At 36.8% G+C, this 19,886-nt stretch overlaps 1 protein-coding gene across 6 annotated transcripts in view; it reads right to left on the bottom strand.

Moving 5' to 3' along the window:
* The window catches only part of LOC111502768 (probable multidrug resistance-associated protein lethal(2)03659), a 47,373-nt gene that overhangs the window by 6,429 nt on the left and 21,058 nt on the right, over nucleotides 1-19,886 (bottom strand). For 4 of the 6 annotated variants that reach the window (XM_074174843.1, XM_074174840.1, XM_074174842.1 and 1 more), the window contains exons 8-11: nucleotides 18,612-18,993; nucleotides 18,406-18,556; nucleotides 17,420-17,650; nucleotides 10,293-11,251 (exon numbers count right to left, since the gene is read on the bottom strand). In XM_074174843.1, coding sequence (XP_074030944.1) covers nucleotides 10,338-11,251; nucleotides 17,420-17,650; nucleotides 18,406-18,556; nucleotides 18,612-18,993 — 1,678 coding nt within the window. In that variant the 3' untranslated portion in view covers nucleotides 10,293-10,337. Of the gene's footprint in view, nucleotides 1-224; nucleotides 816-1,911; nucleotides 2,069-4,792; nucleotides 5,227-5,583; nucleotides 5,821-10,292; nucleotides 11,252-17,419; nucleotides 17,651-18,405; nucleotides 18,557-18,611; nucleotides 18,994-19,886 lie in introns of those variants that run through there. The other 2 variants (XM_074174844.1, XM_074174845.1) reach the window with 2 other exon arrangements.

Here is a 19,886-nt window from a genome sequence, read left to right on the forward strand (position 1 = left end):
ATAAATATAACAGAACAGGTACGAGAAGAATATTTTTCCAATGTATCAGTTAACGTTAGTTTTTTTAATATTCGTGCGAAAAACTAAAGTTCAACTTCACTTATAAAGTAGCAAGGTACCGAAAACTGTAATTTATATATGTTGCATTCCAAAAAAAAACCTCACCAACCTCATTATAAACACGTTAACCCTTTTGGTTTTATAACCCCCAACACTCAACTCACCTGTCCTTATTGAACTGTTGTCCAAAGATGATATTCTGCCTAATAGTGGATGGAAATAGCCATGGATCCTGAGATGCATAGGAAATAAGACCCCTGGTGAACAATTTGCCATTCGTCAATGGGTAATCTCTCAAAATGGCTTTAAGCAGGGAGCTCTTGCCAGAACCAAGAGCTCCAGTTACAACTGTTAATCCTGATGTAGCATTGAAGGTGATATTGCTCAAAATTTCCTTCTGCCCAATTCTAACAAATGCCTGCTTCAGTTCTACCAGCGGAGATGCTGAAACTGAAGATTGGACTGTGACAGTTCTGTCAGGATATTCTGCCAATTGTATGACTTTGTCGATTCTGGTTAAAGACGAAATGGCCTGTGCTACGACTCCAACACTCACCGGCAATAGATACCCAAGAAAGTGTTTCAATGAGTTGAAATTGGACAGAATATAAAAAACAATTGTTGCGTCAGTTGGATAACCCATCCAAATGTAGGACATCAGAAGCAGGTAGAATCCAAGCTTGGAAACCAGAATTCCAATAACGATTAGAAGGTATTTCAAAAAGAATCCTAGTAGAGTTTTTCTCATTTCCTTGCTGGAACAAACATTGACGTTGATAAGTTTATAAAAAAAAAATGGTGATTATTTGAAGAGTGTTCAGAGAAACTCAGACGTACACAGTAGATTAATGTACTGATATCTATCAGAAAACAACTACTCCCCTGGCTAGTTCTACGAAGGGCATTGTGAACTATTTCCGACAGGTGTCAGTGCAGGATTCTCCACAGAAAATATCCTGCATATGCTTTTGGCGAGGCTACAGCCGAAATCGATTTACAATTATTGGAACGGGCACACTTGCAGACCAGTTTTGGGATATTTGGCCTCTCATCAGTGCAAGGTAGTGTTCATAATTAACACGAAGTCGATGATTTTTTATAATCAGAGTATCATTCCTCGAACAAAACTGAAGCGAACGATAAGCAACATAACCGTCATCGCCCCATCTGCCCGTTGACAAGGTACCAACCCACCGTATACCCGGATGGCCCAAATTCTCGTATGAGGAAATATTGTAATGAATCTGAAGCCGCCTCTGATCGATATGTCGGCCAGCGAACAAACAGATGACATCACCGCAAAAGGAATGCAGTCGGCAACCGCTGAGTAAACTCTAGTTGAGTACCGAAACGACTTTAGAATTCTAGAACGAACGTTACCGATATATAAGGCCGGCTTCTTGTCTAGAGAGGGCAGTCGAGTTCAGAAAGTGAATCGAGCGGTTGAACAAGGAATTCAAATAGAGGAAATAAATTAAGAGTTAGTGCTAAATGTTGTAAATGAATTAGTTCGTGATAGTGAAATATTGTTGGGAATGAATTTGTTTAACACAATTATATCTTTAATTTGTTGCAATATATTTCACATAATAGTCAGTGGGCATAGCTGAAGACTGATACGTGTCAGTCCATCAACCTAGTGTGTAGCTAAGTAAAGACCGGCCTGAACGAATTGTTCCTTCAGATGATTTATATTGATTCACGTTTTCAAGGATGAGCAAAATCAGGAAACGTGCTATTCAGTGACAGAAATCCTTCGAAGTTGAAAAAAGTAGGTTATGAATGTTCTATTTCTAATATTCGCTGATATTCGCTAATATTCGCTAGGAAATTTAGAAATTTACTACTCACCGTCGTGCTTGATTGATTTTCTCTTTGAAATATTGTTCCCACGTATACATTTTAATAGTTTTTATGGTAGAAAGTACTTCTTGAGTTACTTGTAGTCTTTCGTCAGTTTTTTCTCCAGTTTCCAGTCTCAGCTTAGTGATATATTTTCCAATATATACTAAAAAGTAAAAGACATCTGATACTGAAATGGGCAAATTTCTGATACATCTGATACATAGTACATTCTCGTTGTCTTGACTATCTAGGTTCACTCCTAGGTATTTAAGAGATCGTTTAATAAATATCCCATTAATTATTATGCTTAGAATACTGTTATAGAAAACTAAAACTCACTTGTGAATCATGGTCATCTAAACGTACTCGTTTCTTCAAATTAATTCCCTTCCTCGGCATCAAATCGCCTCAGAAATTTTGAAAAAAATCGAGTCACTATATTTTATATTGACACTAGCTGACCCGGCAAACGTTGTTTTGCCACATACATTATTCCTATCAGAACAATAACACTCGCAAATAATATCAATTGATCCCTTAATGCCACGTATATTTGTCCACGTGTGTTTAAATCCAAGTCGCAAACGGACGTCATTTGGTCTTGGGGCTCAATAATTGGTGGTATTAATATATTTTCAATTCCAAACTTGCTATTTGAAAAGCTGGCTTCAACAAAGTTTTTAATTATTTTTAATGACTAATGGTGTGCCGTTGCACAGCCGTCGTGGATTCAAGTTACGAGGAGATCCAACCTTCAGTTGCCAATTATGCGGTGGCATGCCTGGCGAATCTGATGAGTTGAGAAACTCTGATGGATATTTCACAACTTCGGTGGCATCGCAAAGTATATCTACGATTGATGGATGAACAATAATAGTGGCTGAAAACTGTGTAGGCAGTGACAGAAGGCTCATTGTGTTAGAGAGACCGGCATCGTCCTCATCCCTACTCCTTGCTGTTTACTGAGTGAGAAGTGACACCGCTAGACACCTGGCAGGAATAACTTATTTATGATTGAATTACTGAAACGGCTATTAAAAAATAGGGGTTGGTGACAGAAGAGTGAAAATTGGAGGTTGTATGTATTTTTTAATGCCACATCATAAAAAAATAAAAATAAATTGTCAAAAGAATGTTGGGGGTGGAACACCCTAATCACATAGGGGTATGAAAAACAGATCGAAACCCATTCTCAAATTTACAGAATATACTATAAAATTTCATGAAAATCGGCCAAGAGTATGGCAACTAACACTGTGACACGGAAATTTTATATATTAGACTTTATATTCAATCATGAATGTTAGAATTATATTGTATATTTTTCATTGAATATATCTTAAAGGTATGTTCACCCCTCCACTGGAACATAGTTCTGGATACCCTGATTAATCACCTCAACGATAGTGGATTCTGCATAATTGCATATGCAGATGACATAATTATCTTGTAGTGAACACACTGTGCGATAGAGCGCAGGATGGGCTCAAATTAATAGACACATGGCGTAAGGAACACTCACTGTCGATCAATCCCAAAGAAAACTGAGATGGTCCTTTTCACCAGGAAAAGAAGTTTATCGGGCTTGAAACTTACCGAAATCTTCAAAAGCAAAGTAAACTTCTCTGAAGAAGTAAAATACCTTGGTACTATCCTCGACAGGAAGCTAACATGGAACTCTCACCTACATAGTAGAGCAAAAAGAACATATGTGGCTTATGAGCAATGTCGGAGGGCAGTGGGACGCGCATGGGGTCTTTCACCCCGTGTGGTCACCTGGATCTACACTGTAATAATACCTATGTTAACGTACGGAGCCATTCCATGGGGACCGAAAGTTCTACAAGCAACGGCCATCCAAAAATTATATCAAATACAGCGACTGGCTTGTTTGAACATCAAAGGAGCCATGAGAACAACACCAACCGTGGCAATGGATCTGACCCCTCTGGACCTGTACGTTAAGGAGGTTGCGGTAATCACCTTGGGCGATCCTGGGAAGCTGGCGCCGAAGGAATATCTTGCGATGACCAGGGAAAAACTACGCTCAACAGTAGAATTTCTGACTGGCCGCTGTCAACTAAGGAAATACCTCCATGATACGGGGCTAGTGGACACACCTTCATGCAGGATGTGTGAACAGAAAGATGAGACTGTCAGGCATGTCCTATACGAGTGCCCTGAGTTATCGTCAATAAGAGAGTGTGTGTTTGGCGAGTCCTGGCCTACACCTTCCTGGGAAGAACAGGATGGATGATGACCTAGGAGGACAACTCCTTGAGAGGATGTACAATGGGTCACACGTGGCGTAAGTGCTGTGGGCCTACACTCATCCTCCCTACTCTACAGATACCTTAAAGGACTGTTTTATTGGTTGGCAATGAAATGGTCGAGGAAAGCAAATTATTCAGGAAATCAGGACGGTACATTTCGAAGTTGGGATATTTGAATAGGAGGTGATTTATGTCCGCTAAAGAAAAATTGCCACAAGAGCACAAGGGGTTCACATCAAAGCCTATTTTTGCCAAATCAACAGGAAATTTACCATGGTTCATTTTCATTCGTGTAATGGTAGTGGCGTAGAATCTTGAAAAGTTGAAGTTGTCTATGTGGTGGATACTTTCAGAGAGAGTGGGGTGGATTAGTGTATAATAATTTTTCGATTTGAATGACAATTATTTCCAGAGTCTTTTCCAATTCAGTCATATTTCATATCTAACGTCTGAGATTATGTCTTTTGGGTACCGTTTAAAAAATTTGTCTAAACTTTTCAGTTACCTAAGTAAATTCAATATTATTCACAGTAGATTATGAACCTCCAAAGTCCAGTCGATTGTTGGTTTATACAACAACAGCATCATACAGCATATATAGAAATACAACATACCTTGTAATGGTATAGCACTGAGGAAAACACCAGTTCCAATAAATGATAAGTACCCAATTTTAGAGTAGAGCAGATAACAAGCAATGCAAGTTTGAACAGTACCAACAAGAATGTCATTCACGACAAACAGCATCTGCGTGGCAAACATGTGAACATCTTTCGTGATCAGTGTCATGAGATTTCCCACTGTTACTTCTGCTAACGACTCAGGAGTCAGTTTCAAAGACTTTCGATATAGCAGAGAGGAGAAAGCTGCTTTCATCTCGAATCCAATCAGGAGTAGAATCAGGTCGTAATTGTGGTAGAAAATTGAGTTGGCTATATTTAGGAACAAAATCAGAGCTGCATAGTAGTAGGCATCAAATTTAGTTAGTTCTGTTTGGCCAGGGTTGAAGTAAGAAACTAGTTTACTGACGGAGTCTGGCTCCATAATGCTGAAATTAATAATATAATGTGTTTGGAAAGCGGTTGAGATGTTTCGTGGTGCATGTTACGAATGTGTGATGAGATTTAAAATCTTTGAGTGGATGAAATGAAAATTATTGATGTTACAATAATTGATACTAAAATGTAGGGGAACCAAATATTCCAATGACTTAGTTGAAGCAGAAATAATGTCAAAACAGAGGAGAAATTTAGTAATTTAGGAACGAGTAAAGGGGATCAGAAAATCTGAGAATGCTAGATTATTAAGATAATAAATGAATAGGTTGAATAATAAGAGATATGTTGATTATATACAAACTACCAGAATGAATCTTGGATAATAATATTCATCTTTGACTACGTACATTTTGAAAATCACCCAAGTCATTTCGGCGCATCCCCAGAGCAGATATTTTCTACCGTATCCTTGCCAGATAAGTTCGTAAACTGAAGGAGGTTTGTTTCTGGTAGCTCCAGAAATCCACAGTTTTTCCAGTTTGTCTCCACATTTTTTCGAGTTGCACCTTTCCAACACTTCATAAATGTCTTCAGCGTCAAGGTCGTTTTTCTTATATGCTTTCCTGAATATACCCCCAGTATATCTGAAACGGAGATCATCGATATTGGAAACTTAATATGAAGAATAACTGAATGCTTTTATCTATATTTTTGATATTTTGGCCACCTGATTAGTGGCACTGGACTGGAATGTGGATACAACGTATGTGTGACCCTTCGTTTTTATATTTATTGCTACCGACAATATTCGATTAAAGAAAAATAAATTACATGTTTATCTACTTTTTCGTGTAGGGGAAATGAACCTTGGAAGATTTGGAATATTTCTGGAGTTTTTTCCCAACACCAAAACGTTATTTTAACACCTCGACACGTGTTTCGATCATCAAGTAATCATCATCAAGAGGAAGATCAAACAGTTTCATCTTCCTCTTGAAGATGATCACTTGGTGATCGAAACACGTGTCGAGGTGTTAAAATAACGGTTTTGTTGAATTAATTAGTAATAGAAACGCGTTTCAAATCATATGTTCCTGAAAGAGTTGATCAGGGATTTCAACGAGCATATAAAATGAGTGAAAAGAAACGTTTTATGTTATACGGTTTTATTGAAAAAAAATTATGTAGTTAATGCACTGAATACTAAAAAGTAATTCGGAAGGTCCAAGATATCAGTTATCACATCAGTCTCCTTAGCAATATACGGTATTGATCGTTGGGCGTAGCGTAACTAACATAACCTAACTTAACCTAAACTAACCTGCGTAAATATGTAAATACTGCGCCTAATTTGAAAACACTCTCAATTCACGAAAGCGAATTGCATGGTTTTCTGAAAGTACTTTTTTGGTAAAACTATATAGAGTGTTATTCAAATGATGACTTTGAATTTGGGGGGTGATTCCTTGTTATATTTTATGAAAGAAATATATGTCCGAAATCGCTTCGTGTTTCGAATAATTATTAAAGTTGTAATGAAAAAACAGTTTTGCATCAATTGTTCAGGAAATATTTTGCCGATTCTGATCAAACTTTGAATGAAGATCCATAGTGATTTCATCAAATTGTAAGGTGCAGTTTATGTTAATGTTTCTTTTGATGTTATTAGATTTTCATTTCACTCCATTTCATTTATTCTTTAACTAAAAGCCATTATAAAGGTAAGTGGATAAGTGTCATCAAAACATACACAAAAGGCACAATGAATAGATTTGTCTTCAAGGTTATAGAAGCAATTTCCTATTAGGCAGGATTTTAGCTAGTATATGCATAGTTTGGTAGATAATTATATCAGCAGGTAATATGTTGTATAGCCGTATCATTTTTAGTGATGATATTTATGGTGGAAATCATTGTCTACCACTAGTTTTTTTCGAATTGGATATCAATTGGATTGAACAATCGTATGATTAAAACTTCCTGGTTTGGTGAATATTTGTTGTATCACGCTTAGTTTTTGAGAAAGAAAATGCCACGAAACAATTATCTAAAAAAACTTCCCTTTTCTTTGCTTCTCCAATTTCTATAATAGCATGAAGCTTCTCATGAGCTCAAAAGTCATTACTGAAGAAGTTTCTAACGTGAACAAAACATCAGACGTGAAGTTGAGATTGTTTGCAATAGTCTGACAAAAATCCAATCACTTAGTTTCAGCGCTTGAAACCAGTTCATGGACTCATTGTAGATAGAGATAATTTTTGAGTGGAAGGATCGTTTTCAGCTTCTTAAATAACTGCCTCTTCTGTGTTGTGATTGTTTTTAGTCTGCCCAGAACTTTCAGCATGTACAGTTGAAAATCCAGTTTTGGAAAGTCTAGCATGCATGAATGTTTTTTTGATAGAATCTGGCTGTTGATTTTGTTTTGAGTAATTTCTATTTGCTTTTGCAGTATTGCCAATAGCAATAGCAGAAAGCAATAGCGTTGTTCATATTTATTTGAAGAGGTAGTATATAACCCCTTAAATGATTTTACAGCAAATGTGACATCTACCCAGATAAAAATAAAAATTTAATGATCTCTGCTGCTTTTTCATCCTATGAACAAAAATTTTTGTGAACAAGTACTACTAGAAGTACTCAATCATCCATCTATCCGACAAACAATCAGAGTCATCGCAACACAAAAAGAGTACTTTTTGCAAAAACCTGAAAGATCTAGGAGATTCGCTTTGGCGTGGGGGTTTTCCAGCTTCACTTTTAGTTTTCATGTAATTGCCGTAGAGGTATGTTTATATTACTGTTTCATGGCTCATGGGCGTACAGATAACTTCTTACTTTTCCCTCAAACACTAGACACGATACAGTAAAAACTCACGAGATCACAAAGTTGATAATAACCGACAATATATTGTACGAAAGAAATTTTTGTTGAGGAAAATGAATTTTCTATCGCCTTTTTTGTAATTTTTTCACTTTCCTCAACCTGTATGAAATTCACCATTGCAATTTTCATATTTTTCAGGTTGTAGAAAGTGAAAATACCTGAAGTAGGTCGATGAAAACGACGATATATCTTCTCAGTGATTAACGAAAAACTGCTTTTCCATTACAACTTTAACCATTTGTATGACCAGTTAGCAGATATTTTTTAATTCATATTCACACTGTAGCATTAAAGGAGGTATATTCTCATATGGTATTGAAGAAAAAAATAATTTCAATTTTTTCTCATTACCTTATCCCAGCGTCATCTGCTCAATCACATGACATTCAACTGACAGATCACTGAGTCATCGAAGCTTTATGTAAACTCTCAATCATATTTGAGTCTATAGTGCAAAAGAAATATCAATCTTTATCATACATTCTGAATCATACTGGACTTTTTTCCGGACACCAAACTATTATTTTGTCACAGCTCTGCACGTGTTTCGATCACCAAGTGATCATCTTCAATAGGAAGATCAAACAGTTTGATCTTCTTCTAACTGTTTAGTGTTGGGAAAAAACATCTTTGTAAACAATTTATCTTGAAAAAAAATGCTTTCTTAAAAAGTTTCCCACGTTACTTTCTAAAAATGTGGAAAAGTAGAAAGCTAGAAACTCCCAAATAACCCTTCCAATTTGAACTTCAACGTTAGTATCACAGTGTCTATCTAAATATTTGATTTTTGCAATGAAAATATACAAAACTGTATTTTTCTAATGAATATTAAGCATATTGTTCAAATAATGATATTCATTCTGATTTCAAATATGATGAAGAAACAGAATTCTGAAGAAAAATTGTTACTGTTTCTGGACACTTTCGATTATTGCCTGTTTCACGTATTTCTTGAGACGACTGAATACGTTTAATGACCACATGACTTCGAAGTACACCAAGTACTTGGAACCAGCAGCGGAAGTACCAGAAGCATTGGTAGGACCGTCTGAGACTGGATCGGTGAGGAGCTTAAACAGAACAGAAAACGGCTCACAATAAATACAAGTCTACCTACAAGTCCTATCTCAAAAAACAATAGGGATTTGTTATGTCTTATAATGAGAGGCACTTCATTGCGACAGGCGAGTTTGAGGTTCATACAAGTGATCATCATCAAGTGATGTTGAGATCGAATGGATACACTGTATCCCAGATCAACAAGGTCATGAAGCTGAAGATTTCCAGGGTTGGAAACGCAGAGGAGGCTCAGATGGTTGCATGTGGGTATCTACCATATATCATCAGGGCCACAGCCGGAATTGGAAAACTTTTGGAGTAAAACAACATTAAAACGGTTTTCAAATCCACCAAGAAGTTACAACAAAAGCCCAGGTCGGCTAAAATCAAAAGGGATCCACTATCAGCAGCAGAGGTTTATCGCATACCGTGCAGTTGAGATCCACATACATGCGGATAATTTCAACAGAAAAGAAAAAGCTGTGACTTCAACCGAATATGCAATCCCATTCTGAGAAGTTCAAGAACAATAAACATCATGACTCAGGAAGAAAAGGGTCAACGAATGTTATTGACAATATACCTATCCCAGGACAGTAAGTAACACACCTAATTATCTGAATCAACGTATATATGCTTTAAGCAGTCGTAATACCCAGTTATCGGAGATATATTCAAGATGAATGAAAATCTGAAGAAGCTAGCTACTCGCGACAGAGAAATATCAGGGTGAAATTCCAAAACTCGACGGCCGAATACATATAGTGACACTGAAATCCCCGGCCGGCTGAAACTAACTTAATTTGGCCACAATCCAACAAAGAACTTGTTCAAATTAGTACAGCAAACAAAAATATTGAAAAAGGTGTCATGGAAAGATGGGAGGAAATTCAATAACACCCTGAGATTACCACGTACGTTTCCAGAAGATTCTGAAGAGATGAATAATAGTTGTTGTGCAGTTCAGCGGCCAAACATACTTGGACTTTAGAAACATAGTAACAGGGTTGAAGGTTTTTTGTATATTAATGAATGATAGAGAGTGTTCCTGGAAGATTTTCTTCACCATCTTCTCTTGCCTCACTCTCATTTGCTGTTATAAAATTTGTCATTACTCACCTCTTTTGGAAACTATGGTTGTCTTATTTCACTTGTTTGAATAAAAAACAATACTGTGTCAAAATAATTTATTCTCACAATGCAAAGTAGGAAAAATAATTACTGTTTTTGTTTAGCGAGCAAGCCAGCTTGACTCACCATCTTATAAAACATTCCCTCTTTGTTTTGCAATAGTCTGATAGGATCATCAAATTCGTTTATTTCTCCTCTATTCAAAACCATGACCTTATCGCACTCCAGAACAGAATGGAGCCTGTGTGCGATGGATATTACCGTACACCCGCTGAAATTTTTCCTTATGGTCTCGTGCAATAAAGCATCCGTCTCTGGGTCCATATTAGCAGAGGCTTCATCCAGAATTACTACTTTGGATTTGCGTAAGATTGCTCTGGCTAAACAAATGAGTTGCTTCTGGCCAGAACTGAAGCCTGAACCACTACTTGAAACTATTAGATTCAAGCTCGGGATGTAGTCTTTGATGTTCACTTGTTCGAGAACGTTCCATAAATCGGTGTCTTCAAATTCTTGGTACGGATCGAGATTGGAACGGACTGTACCAGAAAATAAAACTGGTTCTTGAGGGATAATGGCTAGCTTACGCCTCAGGAACTTTATGGATAAGGTGGTGATGTTCACGTTGTCCACCACTATATCACCCTTGACATCATATAGGCGGAAAATTGATGAGATGATGGAAGATTTTCCTGCACCTGTTCTACCGACAATACCGATTTTCTGTTGGGGTTCCACTTCAAAGTTCAAATTCTTCAATACAGTTTCTACATTGTTATAAGTGAGCGATACGTTTCGGTAACTTATAGCCCCTTTACTAGGCCAGTTTTTGACTTCTGGGCCATCTAAATTCTCTGATGGGATTTCCGTGTATTCTAAGACTCTTTCCACGGAGGTCATTAGGTTTTCAAGATAGGCCCAAGTTCGAACACCCCATTGTACCGTGCCGGCTAACATGAAGATCTGCGATAATACCAAACCAACGTCACCAGCGCTGGAATCTGCAAAAAAGACTGAATGTAGAAATCATGTAAGTAGAATAGCTTGTGAAAATTTGTTCATTGGTTGTCCTATATACCGGGTGATCCACATTTTATGTGACAGGCAATATCTGGTTTGTTGAAGGAGATACACAAAAATGTTTCATACAAAAGTTTTAGGAGTTCATGAGAGCTATATTTTCATATAATTTTCAAATATACAGGGTTTTTGGTGTAGGTGCTACAGACCAAAATTCCATTTTTTAAAATAGAACGCCCTGTATATCATTACATATTCAGATGCTACGTTAAATTCTGATATCATTTCATGTTTGGTTTTTGAAATTCGGTTACGGCGTTGTTGAGTTATTGCTTGAAATGTAAAGTCTTGAGAACGACTATTATTTTTAAAAATATCTCATACAATTATTCTCTCTGCATCAGATCACATGAAAATTAGTCAAAATTTTGGGTGTTCGAAGTAATGGTTTCAATTTTGAGTTGTGGAATTCAGTCAGGAATCATTTTGAATATGAAACAATTGCGAAATTGAAAGAGGTGTATTCGAAAACAAATCTTTAATTAATAACAATGTAAATAATATAACTTGATAAATCATTTCATAAGAATGGTAGGTACCTAGAAATAAGTCATAAAAATTGTTCAAAGTGATGCCCATTAGATATTATACAGGCTTCGAAACGTCGAATCACTTCTCTCGTACAAGTCGCTCTTATAATATCAGGCGTAATATCACTGCACGCTAGTCGAATTTTCATTTTCAGATCATCCACATTCAAAGGGGGAGTAGTGAAAACAATATCTTTCAAATAACCCCATAGGAAAAAATCAAGCGGTGATAAATCTGGGGAACGAGCCGGCCACCAAATTGGACCCTTATTACCAATCCATCTATTTGGGTACGTTCTATCCAGATATTCAGTAACAACCTGTTAATTGTGAGGAGGAGCACCATCTTGTTGCCACCAAATTCCCTGTCGTTCTGCTATGGGAATATCTTCCATCAACTGGATCAAATCATTTTCTAGAAAATGTAAATATCGCAATCCATTGAGATTTTCATTGAAAAAGTAAGGTCCTATGATGCGGCCATTGAACAATCCACACCATACATTAATACCCCAAGTAGTTTGAAAATTACTTTCGCGGACCCAGTGGGGATTTTCTTGAGACCAATAGTGACTGTTATGTCGATTCACAACTCCATTATTGTGGAATCGCGATTCATCGCTCCACAAAATTTGACTGAATATGTTAGGACTTTCATGTAATATTACCTGAATACAAGCAATGAATTCAAGTCGTCGTTCAAAGTCCGTGGGTTTCAAACCTTGTACCAACTGAATTTTGAATGGGTGGTATTTATTTTCTTTCAGAATTCTCTGTACATTAGATTTACTCACACCGACTTCTTCTGCAAGAGTACGGATAGAAACATGTGGATGAATAATAATATAAGCCAACACATTGATCTCTAAATCTTCAGTTCTAACAGATCTCGTATGATGACGATGCTTTATAGTAAAGGAAATGACCCAGTTCGCAATTTTTCTACAACTCTCGAAAAAGTCATTTGTGACGGAATGGGTCTGTCTGGAAAACGTTCTTGGTATAGACGTTGTGCTTGACGGCAGTTTTTCTGACATTCCCCAAAAATTAATAACATATCAATGCAATCACTTGGACTAAACACGAAAGGCATACTGGAGTTTTCGCACAAAGAACACAGTTACTGTTTTGCAAAGAATCACTGAATCGAACTGACAAGTAGATACAATTCAACAACATTTGTTACTATGGCATCAACAAGCATAAGCTACTTGATGAAATTGTGCAATATAAAGCAATTCACCCTCAAGTTAGTCACATTCTCAAAAATTTCAATATTATATTCAACTGATATGGATATCGTATCGTAGAGGTGAGAATAATGGTTTGTATTCGGTAGTAGTCTAGTTGAATTTAATAAAAGATATAGACTGGATTCGTGTACAAGTAAATAAGTTTTTTTGAAACTTTATATTTAAGGAAAAGTGCAATAACTCAACAACGCCGTAACCGAATTTCAAAAACCAAACATGAAATGATATCAGAATTTACCGTAGCATCTGAATATGAAATGATATACAGGGCGTTCTATTCAAAAAAATGGAATTTTGGTCTGTAGCACCTACACCAAACACCCTGTATATTTTAAAATTATATCAAAATGTAGCACTCATGAACTCCTAAAACTTTTGTATGAAACATTTTTGTGTATCTCCTTCAACAAACCAGATATTGCCTGTCACATAAAATGTGGGACACCTGGTATAGTCTGTTCTGTCGAATCACCAAAGAGATAAAGTGAAGAAATAAATCTTATCTGAATCCACTTTGCTCCCTAACAAGGACCACAAATATTTTTGAGATAGTTTTATCAAGTCTCAATGAGTTTCGAAGTTATCATTCTTGGTATCAACATGCGCCAGTCATGGAAAATTGGACGTTTCGGATGCGCTCCAGCCAGAGAAGCCGTGGCGAATATTTGAACGATATTATATTCCGTTCATAACATCAATGGATTTTTCAAACCAATGAAAAACATCTATGATATCTCACATACACTTTGTTTCATTTGAACTTGCAGATAGAGAGCGCTTAATGAAAGACCCTATAGAAACCCAACGTTTCACTATTATTGAATAACATTTTCAAGGCGTATATTTCTTAGGGGGTAATTGATGATGTAAAAGCATGAACTGAATTGAATGAAGACTAAACTATTTGAACACAACACAGAACACAAATAGCAAAGATTGAAAGAGAAGTGATCTCAGAATTGACTGTCAAAATGGGTGTACCACAAGGGACTATTCTGGGGCCACTTCTTCTTTTGATTTATATGAATAATATATTTCAAATACGAGACTTGTCGTCCAACATAATATGCTATGCTGATGACACAGTTCTGATATTCACAGACACAAGCTGGGAAGAAATAAAATCAGCCGCAGAAGCAGATCTAAAAAAATTGCAAATTTGGCTGGACCATAATCTACTCACTCTAAACGTCTCTAAACCTAAATTCATACCTTGTACACCTACGGTTAATACACAACCCACTACAGATTATTCTATAAACCTTCACAAAACAACTTGCACGGACACAAATACATGTACCTGCCCAGAAATAGATCGAGTATCATCGATAAAATATCTAGCAGTGACTCTGGATCAGCACATTCGCTGGACCGAGCACATCTCAAAGTTAAATAAACGACTGAGAGCATTAATGCACAGATTTTACACTTTAAGAGATATCCTCTCACGGAAAAACCTACTAATGCTTTATATTTCCCTAGTAGAATCCGTTCTGAGATACAGTATTATAATATGGGGAGGAGCCTTCGATAACAACTTACGTCCTCTACATATCATACATGATTCCATTATAAAAATCATATTCAGAAAAAAGAAACAGTATTCCACAAAATTACTATATGAAGAAACAAAAATCCTACCAATCATACACCCACCATTTGCTGCTATCCATGTCCTCTACAAATCGTCGAATATCTTTCAGAATTCTGTTGAAAAATACGTGCACAGAATAAATTCACAGGTGTTTTGAAGTTATGCTCTACATAAGAGTTGATTACTTTTCTTATTTATATTTATTTTATCTTGTAAATCTTTGCCCGCCAATATTTTTAATATTTTCAATATTTTTAATATTTTTGATATTTTTAAGATAATTTTATGAACAATACTATTAGTTTTTTTTTTGTTGAAGCCATGGATAAAATATACACACAGGCAATTATGCCTAGGTATGTTTTACTCAGAGAGCAAATCTAACCCCATTTTCTAAAAAAACATTGTAATATTTTTTTTGTACATGCAATTCTTGAATCTTGAATAAAATACATCATAAAAAAAAGACTGAGTAGAATATGGAAATCTCTGAATACTTCAAACAGTTTTCTCTTGTATGACAGATGACACAAATCTGTCAACAACATTGAACTTGTTCTGTACACTGAATGCAGGAGTATATTTCTCTAATACCTGTACAATGAATTTTCAACAGAGTTTCTCAGGCACTAAAAATTGTTTATGAATGTCATGCTCATTGAATCAATCAGGCTTTTTTATAATATCATGGCTTCTTTTAAGGACAAAACACAAGCACTACACGAAAATCCTCAAGGCGATCTCAGAGCGGTGCCTGTGCGAAAGTAGCGATTTACATTGGACTTGAATGGTGGAGATTAAATCCATTTGGTAAAACGTTCACAGGAAGTTTATTCCACATGAACGCTCTCCAGATGGAAGAGTTCTTAAACAGTGAAGTTCGAGGTGAACTGCGTTGAACCCCAAAACGATGAGCAGCCACAGTCCGTCGCTTATATGTACCGCTCTTGGTGGAATTAAATATGCCATGTCACTTGAACACGATATGATTGTGCCTAGACATATTGGTGTCCATTTCAACCCCCAACAAACTTATCGAAGCAGAAAGCGGAATTGTCTGACCTGACATTATTATATCCGGTTCAGGGACATTTATCTTCTTGGAGAAAACCGATGCCTGGATTTTTGTGGATTTGAGTTGAACCTGGTTACTTTCACTTCAATTTGACATCACATCCAGATCCTCATTAAGATATGCAACCTCCTGTTGCCGGTGAAGATGTGCCTCCGTAGCCGTTGTCCTGGAGTCCAAATAGAATGACGAGACAAGTGTGCTGTCGTCAGCAAAGCAATATATTGGATTCTTAGTTTTTTTCCAATAAGTCGTTGATATACAATAAAGAAAAGGTTGAAGACAATATGGATCCCTGACGAACACCAGCGTTGATGATGAAAGTATTCGAGAGATATCCATCGGCCACTTGCAGGGAACGTTCTTTCAGGAAGCTGGGGAGCCATACACAGAAATGATCCAACAAGCCATAGCATCGAAGTTTGGCCAGCGGACCCTCAAGCCACACACGGTCAAAGGCCTTAGAAATATCAAGCGCAACAGCTCTTGATTCTCCATGTTTCTCAATTGCCTCACTCCAAATATGGGTGACATTCGATAGAAGGTCGCCTGTTGTACTTTGTTTCCGAGAGCCATATTGATGATCGCTCAAGATGTTGGAGCCTTCCAAATATTTGAGAATATGGTGGTTTACAGCTTTCTAATGATTTTTGATATCACTGATGGCAAAACGACTGGTCTATAGTTATTTGGAAGATTTTGCTTGCCCTTTTTGGGAATAGGCTGAACGCAAGCAATCTTCCAACGAGAAGAATAAACCCCTTTCTTGTAAGACAGGCTTAGTGCCACCAAAAATTTTGATTTTCAAAGACTATTAGGTGGCCAGTTTCTCAAAAAAGACTGAGGACTAAACTGATAGAAACTAAAAATAAATACCTAGAAAATATTGCTATTACACTACTGTGTAATTCCGTGGTAATAATCATAAAAACCAATCTATGAATGACACACAATTTCATATCCATAAAAACATTCCAGTATGAGATTTTCACTTGACAGTTCACAAAACTGCGACATCCGTTTCGATATATACTAGCGTCTTGAGGTGTCACAATACACACAAACATTGTATGTATTGTGTGTATTGTGACGCCTGAAGATGTTATTATATTATAGAAGAATACATGTCGCGGTTTTGTATGGTGTCATGTGAAAATCTCACATCAAAATATTCTTTGAATTCGTTATAATGGATGTGAATGTTTCTTTGTATTTTTTATATTTCAGTTCTTCATTGGAGTGTATTGAATGATTTCAAAAACAAATTGATATCAATCTTTTCATTAAAGAATATTACTGGAGTTTTTTCCCAACACCAAACCGTTATTTCAACAACTCGACACGTGTTTCGATTACCAAGTGATCATCTTCAAGAAGAAGATCAGCAGTTTGATATTCCTCTTGGAGATGATCACTGTGTGATCGAAACACGTGTCGAGGTGTTGAAATAACGGTTTGGTGTTGGGAAAAAACTCCAGTAATATTCATTACTACACCAAAGGTTCCAAACAGTGCGTCACAAATCTTTTCATTAATAAATTTCGGAAATGTCTCTCAAATAATTTGAGTATCACTGGGAATGAGACATGATTACTCTCATATCAACTTAAATCTAAGCGTTCTCATTATCATTTCCATACCTGTATCGATGAACAGGAATCTGGAAACCACCAAAATAATGAAAATTGAGCACAGGAAATCCATAACGAAACCAAACGCTCTCATCGAACACATCGACGTATAATGAGCAGAGGTATACACATCTTGGTATCTATCAAATTCTTCTATCAGTATATTCTGGGCCTTGTATGCTCTTATAGTGGTCAACCCTTCAAGAGACGCGTTCAAATGTCCAATCATTGGGCTTCTAGCTAAAAAAAAAATTGAATCGAACAATAAATAAAATGTGTGAAAGCTATTTTCAGTGGTCTGCAGGTTTCATGCCTAACGTTTCGTCTTTCATGCTCCCCCTCATGTCCCCTCCCGGGTTGACTGCCCTGAGTTGAAAGTTGAAATCTTCTCCACACGATTAATGTGTGCAGAACATGCCATCTCATCCATCCAGACCCGCACTTCTTTGTTGAGACCATGTTTGGCTACAGCTGATTTGTTGGTTTGTCCAAGTCGACAGTTTCTCTTGTGTTCAGAGAGACGAGTACTTATACTTCTTTTCGTGGTTCCAATGTAGACCGACCTGCAGCTACGAGCAACTCCGGGAGTTGCTGAAGGTTCTCCGGGATCCTTAGCAGTCTAAGTTTTTGTTTGCCTAAATATAGGTTTCACCCCGTGTGTTCCTCTAAGATTATCCCAACCCAGTCTGTAACATTTTCAACATAGAGAAGGGATTCCTTCCAATTGACCAGCCTAGCTGGGGTTACTGGGTCATATAGCTCACTCGAATTTTTCTTCGCTGCACCCATTCCCTTGGAAGGTATTTTTAGGTGATTGAGCTCCTCAGGAAGACCCACAGGTGAGTCGTGCTCTCTGAATCAACGTTTCAATCACTCCTGATTGAGGCATAAAAACCTGCAGACCACGGCCAAAAACCCAAAAAATAGCTCTCACACAGTTATCTATGGCTGTGAAAGTATACTTTCTTTGAGTAACGAAATAATCAACGACTCACTTGCTGCTTCCAGTCTTTTCAAACTCCTACCGGTTGGTAAATAAAGTTTTCTCAAGAATATCAAGATAAGCAAGAAAATCAGAGAGAAAATCAAGAAATACTTGTTGATTATCGTTATGAGAACCACGATACCAATAACGGAGAATGTCACCTGGAAAAAACGTACTCATACTTTGATCACACGCTTTTTCGAGATCCTTACCCACCTTCACGCACTCACTGAGAATGTGTAACAAATGCTCGTCTATATTCAACAAGTCCTGGGAAAACCTGTTGAGGATGTTTCCTATGAAGTGGGTGTCGAAAAAAGACATAACGGCGAATATTATACTACGAACCATGGCTTTGTGGATGTTGATCGATGCTCGTCTGCAGAAGTCGAATATAGCGTAGGTTTTGATCAAAGCAAAGACTGTGGAGACGACGATCATGATGGAGTATAATTTGATGGTGTGTTGCTCTGCAGAGACGGATTCTTCAAGGATTATGGAGATGTTTGTTGTGTAATTGAAATCATTATCTCCAAATGCTAGACCATTTTCGGTAAAATTTCTTCGCAAATCCAGTACTGTTTGCTGTTCATCGACCCTATAATATTAAAAATAAATTGAAGTATCAACAAACAAACATTTCAGCAACAGAAATTACTTTTGGGTAATGTTCTTTGATATCTCCAAAGGAAACAATAGGAACAATTGTAAAATACTAGACTTTCTAGAATTTCAACATATTATTGCGAAATGCGAGAATTGGATATAAACAATCCCAGTGGAAAAAAAGTTGGTATTATGAGATAAATTAGAGGTATTCTTGCTACTACAGTTCATCAGTCCACACAATCAATGAAGTACAACATATTTTTTCATTCTTTTCATTAGGAAAGACCCCTTGAAAACTGAGGTAGTCGTGTTTCACGATTTTCTTAGTCTCAATATCAAATAGCTTATTGATGGTGATTTGTTTCAATTGGGACATACTGTATAAATACTGTTCATGAAAAATGAATATAGGATAAAACTGCAGTAACCATAGTTACGAATGAAAGTGGTGAACCTTGTTTTTTAGTTTACTGTCCAGAGACATTTTCAAAGACCAGAAATAACTCACAGTTCACCACACAAAATCATTTATCCACTTAATGTACTAACATGATGTTCGCTACCCGAGTTCCTCGATATTGATGAGCTTCTCTTCACTCCTCCAGCCGATCTACTGGGCATTCTATATTCAGAGGCACTGCTAGATTTGCCAAGCTGTACCTATGTTCAAAGACAGTTGTGGACTACATCGCAAAATCTTGACCAGAAAAATATCAAAGAGGGAAATAGAGAGGCACTTCACCCCACTTGATAGCCTACACATCAGCTAATAGGTTCGATAAATTCTTAAAAACCTATTTGATGGAAAAATATCGTAAGTAAACATTTGCAACTTTGTTCGCAGAAGAATATGTAGTTTAGTAGCATACTTTAAACTAATTT

Source organism: Leptinotarsa decemlineata, unplaced genomic scaffold (assembly GCF_025532065.1).
Source record: "Leptinotarsa decemlineata unplaced genomic scaffold, Ldec_3_MD MMD2_tig00000882_RagTag_RagTag, whole genome shotgun sequence".
NCBI classification, from domain to species: Eukaryota; Metazoa; Arthropoda; class Insecta; order Coleoptera; family Chrysomelidae; genus Leptinotarsa; species Leptinotarsa decemlineata.